At 32.7% G+C, this 14,811-nt stretch overlaps 1 protein-coding gene across 1 annotated transcript; it reads right to left on the reverse strand.

Annotated features, from left to right (window-relative positions):
- Window positions 1-4,062: 4,062 nt before the first annotated feature.
- LOC125779233 (uncharacterized) lies at window positions 4,063-5,580 on the reverse strand. The gene is made up of 2 exons (XM_049459871.1): window positions 4,894-5,580; window positions 4,063-4,785 (listed from the first exon to the last, which is right to left on the reverse strand). The coding sequence occupies exons 1-2, from the start codon at window positions 5,379-5,381 to the stop codon at window positions 4,179-4,181; spliced, it is 1,095 nt and encodes a 364-aa protein (XP_049315828.1). The 5' UTR covers window positions 5,382-5,580; the 3' UTR covers window positions 4,063-4,178.
- Between the last annotated feature and the right edge of the window lie 9,231 nt (window positions 5,581-14,811).

The following is a 14,811-nucleotide window of genomic DNA, read 5'->3' on the forward strand; positions in this document are numbered from 1 at the left end:
TCGATCTCCTTTTTATTTAATTTATTCATTTTTATTTAAAATTTCATTTATCTGTGTAAACATTTTGTCACGCACTGTACAAGTTAAGTATTTAATTTTACTTTTTATATTTTTTGGAGTAACATCCAACTAGCGCATTGAACAGCCGAATTAAAAGTGAAACTTAAATCTAAGCTTAAGCTATCACCAACTTAATATTCTAAGCGCCGCAGAACGAGACGTCGGCAGCGACGCATATTGTTAGTGGCGTGCTAGTAGCGTCATTTAGTTTAGCGTTCTTTTAGTGGGTAAGGTAAAGTGGCGTGCTAGTAGCGTCATTAAAATCCCTATTTTTAGTTTGGCGTTCTTTTAGTGGGTAGCGGTAAAGTGGCGTGATGTGTTTGCCAAATTATGTACCTGCATTCCAGAGCATTCTTAGGCTTACATGGTACAGCAGGTACAGCACACTGTGTAATAAAATATTTATTTTGTTAACTCCTCCCTTCTTAATTTCGAACGTCCGCGTTTGACAGCCAAGTGTAAAGTTTTATTTGGACAACTGAGTGACTTCGATGTAAAGAGTACTATGGCTGAGCTGCAGAATCGTGTTTCGTACTGTAAGCTTTTATTTATAAAATGTTTCAATGAGCGACATATGTATGTACATACATATGTAGTGTATTTGGCACTGGTATCGTATTCAATGACGGTTAGCTTGATTCCTTAGGCTGGTGATAGGTGCTGTTTATCCGCCTTTGCGCAATTAAGTGTGTATTTCTTAACTATGTACATACATATTTTACATGATTTACTGCTTTAAAGTATTTAAATATTAGAAAAAGGTTTACAATTCATTTTCATTTTTCATATTTTACATTCATATTTAAATATTGGAAAAAAGTTTACATTCATTTTCATTTTCATATTTTACATTCATATTTACATTTTGGAAAAAAGTTTACAAATCATTTTCATTTTTCATATTTTACATTCATATTTAAATATTGGAAAAAGGTTTACCAATCATTTTCATTTTTCATATTTTACATTCATATTTAAATATTGGAAAAAAGTTTACAAATCATTTTCATTTTTCATATTTTACATTCATATTTAAATATTGGAAAAAAGTTTACAAATCATTTTCATTTTTCATATTTTACATTCATATTTAAATATTGGAAAAAGGTTTACAAATCATTTTCATTCCTACAAGTGATTCTTACTCTAAATGTTTCTTAATTTTTTAATTTATATGAAGTTATAACATTGGCCTTGGCTCAGTTAATAACATGAGTATATGTAGTAATTTTTTCTTTTTACAATTTCAATTTCAATTTTAAATATTTTTATTTTTACTTTTTAGTTTTATTTTTGATAGTAAAGTTATATTCTATTTACTTTAACGTATTTTTTCTAATTCTGATGCATATTATTTTGTAATTTTTCAATAAGTTATAATTTTAACTTTTTACTTAAAGCAGTTTTTAATTAAATTTTTATGAACGGTTTTACCCGATTTGGTGAGGACAGTACTGTTAAAGTTTTTAGCGACTATTTCCTCTTTATATCGTGGAGTTAATTTATTTCCTAACCTTTTATTTATATTTACATAAATTGTGTCACCTATGTCGTAATTCTTCATGGCGTTTTGTTTTTATTATGATAATTTAAATCGGTCTCTTGTTTTTCTCGTAGCCTCTTAACGTTTTCTTGCCTATTTATTTCTATTTGTTTGGAATCGATTAGTGTTCTGTGGCCAAAGAAGAGCTCGAGAGGTTTTTTACCGGTTGTTGAATGGATTGAGTTGTTGTATTCAAAAATTGATCTGTCTAGGAGTTCCTCAAATGATTCATGCGTATTTTCTGATTTGAGGCAACGTATTATTTCGGTAAGAGTAAGGTGAAATCTCTCAACTTGACCGTTCGAACAGCTTTTATAGGGTGGAGCTTTGTGAATTTCTATATTGAATTGATTAGTCAGCATGAATGTGATTGGGCTGGAATTAAATGATTTTTCATTGTCGAATATAATAACTTTTGGTATTCCTAATGAAATTATGATGTCTCTAAGAGGTTGTTTCAGATCCTCTGCCGCTCGTGATTTAATTTGTTTAATAAGAGCATATTTCGAAAATTTATCTATGGCGGTAAGAATGAGTTTGTTTGTTTGTGTGGTATATATCGATATGGACAATATGTCCGGGGTACTCAGGTATTGGTGTGCTTTGAATAGCGTGTTTATGAGGGTGACGGTCGTATTTATTAAATTTACATGTTCTGCACTGTTTCACGATTTTTTTAATCTTGGCTCTCATTTGTGGAAAATAAAACTTTTCTAGAATTTGCAACTTGTTTTCTTCGCTATTTCGGTGGGCACGATTGTGTTCATTAATAATTTCCTCATTTTGATCGGCTGAATTTGTTAGATCTCTTACTAACTTCCTAGTGAACTGTATTTTGTATCTGTTGAAACGATCGGCAAAAATTTTTTGTATCATACCTAGTGTTCGTTCGTCTGTCATGAGGCCATTAGTAACCGATGGGTTTCAGATGTGATTTAAGGATATTGGCTAATTTTTCTTCGTTGAAAGTTACATCAGTTACTGTGTGACGATGATATGTTGGGAATGGAATTTCAAACTTGTAGTCAGTGTTATTTCCTACATTGAGGATGATTTGGTTTTTGAATACGTTAAGGGGTACATTGGCAAATGGTATCAAATTCTGTGAGGAGCTTTCGTCGCTGTTCTGGGTCAACGTCATAGAGTTAATATGTGAATTGCGAGGGGGACGAGATAAAGCATCTGCAACTTTATTCCTTGTTCCGGGTTTGTACTGTAGTTCGTAATGGTATTCTTCTAAAATTGATTTCCATCGCTTCATTTTAGAATTGGAATTTTTGTTAGATAAGGCGTACGTTAATGGCTGATGGTCTGTAAAGATCTTTACTTTGGCTGTCCCGTACAAGTAGTTTCGAAGGCATTTCAAAGCCCAAATAATAGCTAGCATTTCTCTCTCGTTAGTGGCATATGCTTCCTCCGTTTTACTTAGGGTTCTCGAAATGAATATAATGGGTCTATTTTCCTGTGTTAATACTGCGCCAATAGCGTATTTTGATGCGTCCGTCGTTAGGTGAAATTCCTTATTATAGTCGGGATAAGATAGCATAACGTCTTCCGACAATAGAGAATTTTTTACCTTTTGGAATGCATCGATGGCTTCTTTGGAAAGGTTAATGTATTTCCTACTAGAAAGTCTTTTGGATATATGTCCTTCCTCCCCCCTTAAAAGGGATGTCAAGGGTTTCGTCAATTTGGCGTAATCTTTTATAAAACGACGATAGAAACCGGACAGTCCTAGAAATGACCTGAGGTCTTTTATAGTTCTTGGACAGGGAAAGTTTTTAATTGCCTCTACTTTTTTTGGGTTGGTTCGTATACCATTTTGGGATACAATAAAACCAAGGAATTCGACTTCTGTTTTCAAGAATTCACATTTGTCGATTTGCACCTTCATATTAGCGTTTTGTAAAGTTCGAAATATGGTTTCGATATTTTGGAAATGTGATTCGGTATCTTCACTAAATACGATTATGTCGTCAATGTATACGTAGCATATTTTCCCTATGTGTTCACGTAAAATATCGTCGAGTGCACGTTGAAAATTGATGGTGCATTTTTGAGACCGAATGGTAGTCTTGTGAACTCGTATTTTCCGTGTCTTACGGAGAAAGCCGTTTTTTCTATATCGTTCTCTTTTAGAGGTATTTGGTGAAATCCACTTTTAAGGTCTATGACTGAAAATAATTTGCTTTTTCCTAGTTCTGAGAGTACGTTACTGATGTCGGGTATGGGATAACGATCAGGAATGGTGACGGTATTGAGTTTCCTATAATCAATAACGAGTCGATATTTTTTCTTTCCTGAAGCGTCTATTTTCTTTGGTACTATCCATACCGGAGAATTATAAGGAGACCGTGAAGGTCGAATTATGTTATTGTCAAGAAGTTCCTGTATTTGTTTTTTCAACTTCATCTTTTAGGGAAATAGGATATGGGTAATATGCCGAATATATTGCCTTTCGGTTGTAGTTTTTATTTCACCTTTTACGATGGTTGTGAATGTAAGCTTTTCGTTTGGTTCAGCAAATAAATTTGAGTATTGTCTTATTAAATTTTCGATATGAAGTTTTTCTTGTTCAGTCATGTGTTTCTGTTCTGATGCCAATGTTATTTAAGGAATTTGCAGATTGTTGTTTTATTTTGATTTTATAGTTATTGCAAATAGTCATATAATTTTCTTTCGTATGAATGATGGCGGATAGTTCTTTTAGGCTATCATTCCCTAATATTCCGTCGAAGGATTTTAAAGGTGGCAATAAAAAGAATTTTACATTGAAATGATTTTGTTTAAATAAATTTACCATTGTATGGTGAGTTATCTTAACATTACCTGCTATTGAATTTACGTAGAATATATTTTTATTAGGAATGGGGTTTTGAACATGTTTTGGTTGTATGTAATTTCTGTTCGAGCCAGTATCGATAAGGAATTTGAGCAATTCACCGCTAGTTGTTTTGCACTCGAAATATGGTAGTGATGAATTGCTTAATCTAAAAAAATGTATGTCTGTAAAGTCTTCAGTTTCATTAGGAAATGTCTCGTTTATAAATTTTGTTTTGTTCGTGTATTCAATTAAGTTTTGTTCATAATTATCTTGTTCGTTTACGATTTCTGAATTATTGATATGAAAATTTCTTTGTAGTTTTGGTGGATTTTGATTATTGGAAAATCCACTTGTTGGTCTTTTCCCTGTGTATTTAGGAGCAAAAGATCTGTTCACATAGTTAACATTAGCTGTTTTTAGACTTGGATCTATGTCCATAGGTTGCGGTGGTTTTGGGGCAGTTGGCCTAGGTGGAGGAAATTTATAATCATTATGTCCGTAACGGTATTGGTTGTAAGGTCTATTTGGTTGGAATACCCTTTGAGGTGTTTGTGGCGAGCGAAATGGTTGAGGATAATCGCGATGTTGGTTAAATGTGTTAGGGTGTGAACTATAGGAAAAAAGTGGTGGTGAGCTTGTGCTTAGCCCTTTTCCAATGTTATTAGTATGTCTGGCATACTGAGCCCTAAAGTTTTGGTTTTGTAATTTTGTACATAGATATAAAGCTTGTGGTAGGTCTACTGGTTCTTTCATTCCCAATAATCGCGGTAGGTCACCTTTAAGACCTCTAATAAAAGTATCTAAAGCCTTATCGCGGTATGTGCCTATTAAGACGTTCATGGATTCACTTCCGATTTCCATACACGAAATTTTATTTAAAATAAGAGACAAATGTTCATACACGGCTTGATAGAATTGTTCCACCGTTTTGTTGCCTTGAACTAGAGTAATCATTTGGTACTCAAGTGTGCCGAGATCCCGCTTATCTGCATAATGCAGAGTCAAACATCGTGAAATGCTGTTCCAGTTTAGTGGAGTATTATACGACTCCAAAACATTATCAGCAGTTCCAGTTATTTTATTTCTTATAGAATTTATAATACCAAAATATTTAGCTGTTCCTCTGATAGGTTCGTACAACTTTAAAATTCTATCAACGCTCTTCTTCCAAGAGCTGTATTCGATTGGATTTCCCGAAAATTCTCTGAGGCAGCGAACTACGTCAGGAACCTTATCTAGTTCATCAATATTATGCCTATATTCGCTGTTAATTACTTCATCTGTACAGTTAAGTTCGTTATGATTAGTTTGTCTGCTGTCTTCGGTGAGGCATACATTTCTCACTATTCTTCTAATCAGAGCTTCTAATTCTGGTGTTGCGTTTACTTGCTCTATAATTGGTGTATTGGCAGGAGAGGGTACGGATGGTATATTTATTATTGGTGGACGAATAAGGTTGTTTGGGTTAGTCATTTTGATTATTTGTTTGATTATATATTTTTATTCTATTAATTTTTTGTAGTTTTTTTAGGTTATATTCGTATTTATTATAAGAACCGGAGGGTCCCCCCGAAGGTGGTGAATCGCGGTCTTTTTAGGTATTTTTAGTTATAGCTGTATAAGCCTCTAAAATAGTTATTATTGTTTTAATATCGAATTATATCCGATCTCTGGAGGGTCCCCCCGAAGGTGGTGAATCGCAGAGGCGTTTTAAGTTAGAAAATGGTTGATATTATGATTGTTCTCTGGAGGGTCCCCCCGAGGTGGTGAATCGCAGAGACGTTTTTAAGATAGAAAATGGTTGATATTATGATTGTTCTCTGGAGGGTCCCCCCGAAGGTGGTGAATCGCAGAGACGTTTTAAGTTAGAAAATTGTTAATATTATGATTGTTCTCTGGAGGGTCCCCCCGAAGGTGGTGAATCGCAGAGACGTTTTAAGATAGAAAATGGTTACTATTATGATTGTTCTCTGGAGGGTCCCCCCGAAGGTGGTGAATCGCAGAGACGTTTTAAGTTAGAAAATTATTATAAGGATTAAAAGTTCCTTTTTAATGTGGTGTTATTTTATGATTGATTTTCAACAAAATATTATAATTTTAATTTATGATTGTATTTTATTTTATTATAAGGATTATTTTATATAATTTTATTATAGCTCGTTAGCTAAATTTGCTTTTATGTTATATTGAATGAAATTAATATTTCTTAATAATTTAAATAAGTAGTAGGAAAACAATTTATGTTATTTTTACTAATAAGTATTCGTATATACATACATATATGATATATATTTTGCTGTCTCAAAAAACAGAGATTTTTTTTTTTTTTAACTTTTTTTTTTTTTTACTTTTTTTTTTGTGTTTTTTTTTGTTTAGTAATAACTATTTTAACCTATTTTTCATTCATTATATATTAATTTTTTCCTGGGTGCAACTAAAAGTAACACTTTTACATGACACTTTTTGTGAAATGAATATCTGATTCAAATTCTTCTTTTTTTGGTAAACGATATATTTTTCGTTGTGGGTAAACGCGGTTTTTTTCCCTCGATTTTTTTTTTTTTTTTGTTTGTTTTTTTTTTTTTTGAAATGTTTAACTAATTTTATATTACTTTTTTTGGTGTTCAACTAGGAATACCATACACTTGTTTTTGAACCACTTATTCAAATTTTACACTTTATTTTAAGATAGAAGAGAATATTATTTTTTAAATACTTTTCACTTACATATGTATTTAATTGTTTTGAATTTATATAATTAAAAATGGGAATTAAAAATACTTAAAATTAGCATCTTACACGTGCATGGCTGGAATAAGAGTCCCTTTTAGTCCTTTGGCGTCGTTACTTGGGTTCCCCCGATGGCCACTTCCTCGCACGCTTCTCTTCCTCAAGCATTGGTACGAGATCGAGGGTTGACGATTAATCCGGCTAGGATGAATAAGTGATTAAACTTCCTCTGCAAACTCCTTCAGAGCTGTTTTTGTGGTTTCTCCAATGCCGTTGGGCTGCCAGTTAACTTATTTTGAGTTTAATTTTTCTTTTTATTTAAAATTTCATTTATTTGTGTAAACATTTTGTCACGCACTGTACAAGTTAAGTATTTAATTTTACTTTTTATATTTTTGGAGTAACATCCAACTAGCTCAGTGAACAGCCGAATTAAAAGTGAAACTTAAATCTAAGCTTAAGCTATCACCAACTTAATATTCTAAGCGCCGGCAGAGCGAGACGTCGGCAGCGACGCATATTGTTAGTGGCGTGCTAGTAGCTTCATTAAAATCCCTATTTTTAGTTTGGCGTTCTTTTAGTGGGTAGCGGTAAAGTGGCGTGATGTGTTTGCCAAATTATGTACCTGCATTCCAGAGCATTCTTAGGCTTACATGGTACAGCAGGTACAGCACACTGTGTAATAAAATATTTATTTTGTTAACTCCTCCCTTCTTAATTTCGAACGTCCGCGTTTGAACAGCCAAGTGTAAAGTTTTATTTGGACAACTGAGTGACTTCGATGTAAAGAGTACTATGGCTGAGCTGCAGAATCGTGTTTCGTACTGTAAGCTTTTATTTATAAAATGTTTCAATGAGCGACATATGTATGTACATACATATGTCGTGTATTTGGCACTGGTATCGTATTCAATGACGGTTAGCTTGATTCCTTAGGCTGGTGATAGGTGCTGTTTATTCGCCTTGGCGCAATTAAGAGGAGTATTTCTTAACTATGTACATACATAGTTTACATGATTTACTGCTAAAAGTATTTAAATATTAGAAAAAGGGTTACAATTCATTTTCATTTTTCATATTTCACAGTCATATGTAAATATTGGAAAAAAGTTTACAATTCATTTTCATTTTTTCCATATTTTACATTCATATTTAAATATTGGAAAAAGGTTTACAAATCATTTTCATTTTTCATATTTTACATTCATATTTAAATATTGGAAAAAAGTTTACAAATCATTTTCATTTTTCATATTTTACATTCATATTTAAATATTGGAAAAGGTTTACAAATCATTTTCATTTTTCATATTTTACATTCATATTTAAATGTTGGAAAAAAGTTTACAAATCATTTTCATTCCTACAAGTGATTCTTACTCTAAATGTTTCTTAATTTTTTAATTTATATGAAGTTATAACATTGGCCTTGGCTCAGTTAATAACATGAGTATATGTAGTAATTTTTTCTTTTTACAATTTCAGTTTCAATTTTAAATATTTTTGTTTTTACTTTTTAGTTTTATTTTTGATAGTAAAGTTATATTCTATTTACTTTAACGTATTTTTTCTAATTCTGATGCATATTATTTTTGTAATTTTTCAATAAGTTATAATTTTAACTTTTTACTTAAAGCAGTTTTTAATTAAATTTTTATGAACGGTTTTACCTGATTTGGTGAGGACAGTACTGTTAAAGTTTTTAGCGACTATTTCCTCTTTATATCGTGGAGTTAATTTATTTCCTAACCTTTTATTTATATTTACATAAATTGTGTCACCTATGTCGTAATTCTTCATGGGCGTTTTGTTTTTATTATGATAATTTAAATCGGTCTCGTTGTTTTTCTCGTAGCCTCTTAACGTTTTCTTGCCTATTTATTTCTATTTGTTTTGGAATCGATTAGTGTTCTGTGGCCAAAGAAGAGGCTCGAGAGGTTTTTTAACCGGTTGTTGAATGGATTGAGTTGTTGTATTCAAAAATTGATCTGTCTAGGAGTTCCTCAAATGATTCATGCGTATTTTCTGATTTGAGGCAACGTATTATTTCGGTAAGAGTAAGGTGAAATCTCTCAACTTGACCGTTCGAACAGCTTTTATAGGGTGGAGCTTTGTGAATTTCTATATTGAATTGATTAGTCAGCATGAATGTGATTGGGCTGGAATTAAATGATTTTTCATTGTCGAATATAATAACTTTTGGTATTCCTAATGAAATTATGATGTCTCTAAGAGGTTGTTTCAGATCCTCTGCCGCTCGTGATTTAATTTGTTTAATAAGAGCATATTTCGAAAATTTATCTATGGCGGTAAGAATGAGTTGTTTGTTTGTGTGGTATATATCGATATGGACAATATGTCCGGGGTACTCAGGTATTGGTGTGCTTTGAATAGCGTGTTTATGAGGGTGACGGTCGTATTTATTAAATTTACATGTTCTGCACTGTTTCACGATTTTTTTAATCTTGGCTCTCATTTGTGGAAAATAAAACTTTTCTAGAATTTGCAACTTGTTTTCTTCGCTATTTCGGTGGGCACGATTGTGTTCATTAATAATTTCCTCATTTTGATCGGCTGAATTTGTTAGATCTCTTACTAACTTCCTAGTGAACTGTATTTTGTATCTGTTGAAACGATCGGCAAAATTTTTTTGTATCATACCTAGTGTTCGTTCGTCTGTCATGAGGCCATTAGTAACCGATGGGTTCAGATATGATTTAAGGATATTGGCTAATTTTTCTTCGTCGAAAGTTACATCAGTTACTGTGTGACGATGATATGTTGGGAATGGAATTTCAAACTTGTAGTCAGTGTTATTTCCTACATTGAGGATGATTTGGTTTTTGAATACGTTTAAGGGGTACATTGGCAAATGGTATCAAATTCTGTGAGGAGCTTTCGTCGCTGTTCTGGGTCAACGTCATAGAGTTAATATGTGAATTGCGAGGGGGACGAGATAAAGCATCTGCAACTTTATTCCTTGATCCGGGTTTGTACTGTAGTTCGTAATGGTATTCTTCTAAAATTGATTTCCATCGCTTCATTTTAGAATTGGAATTTTTGTTAGATAAGGCGTACGTTAATGGCTGATGGTCTGTAAAGATCTTTACTTTGGCTGTCCCGTACAAGTAGTTTCGAAGGCATTTCAAAGCCCAAATAATAGCTAGCATTTCTCTCTCGTTAGTGGCATATGCTTCCTCCGTTTTACTTAGGGTTCTCGAAATGAATATAATGGGTCTATTTTCCTGTGTTAATACTGCGCCAATAGCGTATTTTGATGCGTCCGTCGTTAGGTGAAATTCCTTATTATAGTCGGGATAAGATAGCAATAACGTCTTCCGACAATAGAGAATTTTTTACCTTTTGGAATGCATCGATGGCTTCTTTGGAAAGGTTAATGTATTTCCTACTAGAAAGTCTTTTGGATATATGTCCTTCCTCCCCCTTAAAAGGGATGTCAAGGGTTTCGTCAATTTGGCGTAATCTTTTATAAAACGACGATAGAAACCGGACAGTCCTAGAAATGACCTGAGGTCTTTTATAGTTCTTGGACAGGGAAAGTTTTTAATTGCCTCTACTTTTTTTGGGTTGGTTCGTATACCATTTTGGGATACAATAAACCAAGAATTCGACTTCTGTTTTCAAGAATTCACATTTGTCGATTTGCACCTTCATATTAGCGTTTTGTAAAGTTCGAAATATGGTTTCGATATTTTGGAAATGTGATTCGGTATCTTCACTAAATACGATTATGTCGTCAATGTATACGTAGCATATTTTCACTATGTGTTCACGTAAAATATCGTCGAGTGCACGTTGAAAAATTGATGGTGCATTTTTGAGACCGAATGGTAGTCTTGTGAACTCGTATTTTTCCGTGTCTTACGGAGAAAGCCGTTTTTTCTATATCGTTCTCTTTTAGAGGTATTTGGTGAAATCCACTTTTAAGGTCTATGACTGAAAATAATTTGCTTTTTCGTAGTTCTGAGAGTTATTTACTGATGTCGGGTATGGGATAACGATCAGGAATGGTGTCGGTATTGATTTTCCTTTAATCAATAACGAGTCGGATATTTTTTCTTTCCTGAAGCGTCTATTTTCTTTGGTACTATCCATACCGGAGAATTATAAGGAGACCGTGAAGGTCGAATTATGTTATTGTCAAGAAGTTCCTGTATTTGTTTTTCAACTTCATCTTTTAGGGAATAGGATATGGGTAATATGCCGAATATATTGGCCTTTCGGTTGTAGTTTTTATTTCACCTTTTACGATGGTTGTGAATGTAAGCTTTTCGTTTGGTTCAGCAAATAAATTTGAGTATTGTCTTATTAAATTTTCGATATGAAGTTTTTCTTGTTCAGTCATGTGTTCTGTTCTGATGCCAATGTTATTTAAGGAATTTGGAGATTGTTGTTTTATTTTGATTTTATAGATATTGCAAATAGTCATATAATTTTTCTTTCGTATGAATGATGGCGGATAGTTCTTTTAGGCTATCATTCCCTAATATTCCGTCGAAGATTTTAAAGGTGGCAATAAAAAGAATTTTACATTGAAATGATTTTGTTTAAATAAATTTACCATTGTATGGTGAGTTATCTTAACATTACCTGCTATTGAATTTACGTAGAATATATTTTTATTAGGAATGGGGTTTTGAACATGTTTTGGTTGTATGTAATTTCTGTTCGAGCCAGTATCGATAAGGAATTTGAGCAATTCACCGCTAGTTGTTTTGCACTCGAAATATGGTAGTGATGAATTGCTTAATCTAAAAAATGAATGTCTGTAAAGTCTTCAGTTTCATTAGGAAATGTCTCGTTTATAAATTTTGTTTTGTTCGTGTATTCAATTAAGTTTTGTTCATAATTATCTTGTTCGTTTACGATTTCTGAATTATTGATATGAAAATTTCTTTGTAGTTTTGGTGATTTTGATTATTGGAAAATCCACTTGTTGGTCTTTTCCCTGTGTATTTAGGAGCAAAAGAATCTGTTCACATAGTTAACATTAGCTGTTTTTAGACTTGGATCTATGTCCATAGGTTGCGGGTGGTTTTGGGGCAGTTGGCCTAGGTGGAGGAAATTTATAATCATTATGTCCGTAACGGTATTGGGTGTAAGGTCTTATTTGGTTGGAATACCCTTTGAGGTGTTTGTGGCGAGCGAAATGGTTGAGGATAATCGCGATGTTGGTTAAATGTGTTAGGGTGTGAACTATAGGAAAAAAGTGGTGGTGAGCTTGTGCTTAGCCCTTTTCCAATGTTATTAGTATGTCTGGCATACTGAGCCCTAAAGTTTTGGTTTTGTATTTTGTACATAGATTTAAAGCTTGTGGTAGGTCTACTGGTTCTTTCATTCCCAATAATCGCGGTAGGTCACCTTTAAGACCTCTAATAAAAGTATCTAAAGCCTTATCGCGGTATGTGCCTATTAAGAACGTTCATGGATTCACTTCCGATTTTCCATACACGAAATTTTATTTAAAATAAGAGACAAATGTTCATACACGGCTTGATAGAATTGTTTCCACCGTTTTGTTGCCTTGAACTAGAGTAATCATTTGGTACTCAAGTGTGCCGAGATCCCGCTTATCTGCATAATGCAGAGTCAAACATCGTGAAATGCTGTTGCAGTTTAGTGGAGTATTATACGACTCCAAAACATTATCAGCAGTTCCAGTTATTTTATTTCTTATAGAATTTATAATACCAAAATATTTAGCTGTTCCTCTGATAGGTTCGTACAAACTTTAAAATTCTATCAACGCTCTTCTTCCAAGAGCTGTATTCGATTGGATTTCCCGAAAATTCTCTGAGGCAGCGAACTACGTCAGGAACCTTATCTAGTTTCATCAATATTATGCCTATATTCGCTGTTAATTACTTCATCTGTACCGTTAAGTTCGTTATGATTAGTTTGTCTGCTGTCTTCGGTGAGGCATACATTTCTCACTATTCTTCTAATCAGAGCTTCTAATTCTGGTGTTGCGTTTACTTGCTCTATAATTGGTGTATTGGCAGGAGAGGGTACGGATGGTATATTTATTATTGGTGGACGAATAAGGTTGTTTGGGTTAGTCATTTTTGATTATTTGTTTGATTATATATTTTTATTCTATTAATTTTTTGTAGTTTTTTTTTAGGTTATATTCGTATTTATTATAAGAACCGGAGGGTCCCCCCGAAGGTGGTGAATCGCGGTCTTTTTAGTTATTTTTAGTTATAGCTGTATAAGCATCTAAAATGGTTATTATTGTTTTAATATCTAATTATATACGATCTCTGGAGGGTCCCCCCGAAGGTGGTGAATCGCAGAGACGTTTTAAGATAGAAAATGGTTGATATTATGATTGTTCTCTGGAGGGTCCCCCCGAAGGTGGTGAATCGCAGAGACGTTTTAAGTTAGAAAATTGTTACTATTATGATTGTTCTCTGGAGGGTCCCCCCGAAGGTGGTGAATCGCAGAGACGTTTTAAGATAGAAAATTATTATAAGGATTAAAAGTTCCTTTTTAATGTGGTGTTATTTTATATTGATTTTCAACAAAATATTATAATTTTAATTTATGATTGTATTTTATTTTATTATAAGGATTATTTTATATAATTTTATTATAGCTCGTTAGCTAAATTTGCTTTTATGTTATATTGAATTGAAATTAATATTTCTTAATAAATTTAAATAAGTAGTAGGAAAACAATTTATTTTATTTTTACTAATAAGTATTCGTATATACATACATATAGGATATATATTTGCTGTCTCAAAAAAAGAGATTTTTTTTGAACTTTTTTTTTTTTTTTTAGTAATAATAACTATTTTACCTCATTTTTCAATTCATTATATTAATTTTTTTGTGTTCAACTAAAAATACACTTTTACATACACTTTTGTGAAATGAATATCTGATTCAAATTCTTCTTTTTTTGGTAAAAGATAATATTTTTTGTTTGGAAAACGGTTTTTTCTCGATTTTTTTTTTTTTTTTTTTTTTTTTTTTTTTTTTTTTTTTTTTTGAAATTTTTACTAATTTATATTAATTTTTTGTGTTCAACTAGGAATACCATACACTTTTTTGAACCACTTATTCAAATTTTACATTTTAGATAGAAGATAATATTATTTTTAACACTTTTCACTTACATATGTATTTAATTGATTGAATTATATAATTAAAAATGGGAATTAAAAATACTTAAAATTAGCATCTTACACGTGCATGGCTGGAAGAAGAGTCCCTTTTAGTCCTTTGCGTCGTTACTTGGGTTCCCCCGATGGCCACTTCCTCGCACGCTTCTCTTCCTCAAGCATGGGTAAGAGATCGAGGTTGACGATTAATCCGGCTAGGAGGATAATTGATTAAAATTCCTCTGCAAACTCCTTCAGGCTGTTGTGTGGTTCTCCAATCCGTTGGGCGCCAGTTAACTTATTTTGAGTTTAATTTTTCTTTTTATTTAAAATTTCATTTATTTGTGTAAACATTTTGTCACGCACTGTACAAGTAAGTATTTAATTTTACTTTTTATATTTTTGGAGTAACATCCAACTAGCGCAGTGAACAGCCGAATTAAAAGTGAAACTTAAATCTAAGCTTAAGCTATCACCAACTTAATATTCTAAGCGCCGGCAGAGCGAGACGTCGGCAGCGACGC

This window comes from Bactrocera dorsalis, chromosome 6, assembly GCF_023373825.1.
Source record: "Bactrocera dorsalis isolate Fly_Bdor chromosome 6, ASM2337382v1, whole genome shotgun sequence".
NCBI lineage: Eukaryota > Metazoa > Arthropoda > Insecta > Diptera > Tephritidae > Bactrocera > Bactrocera dorsalis.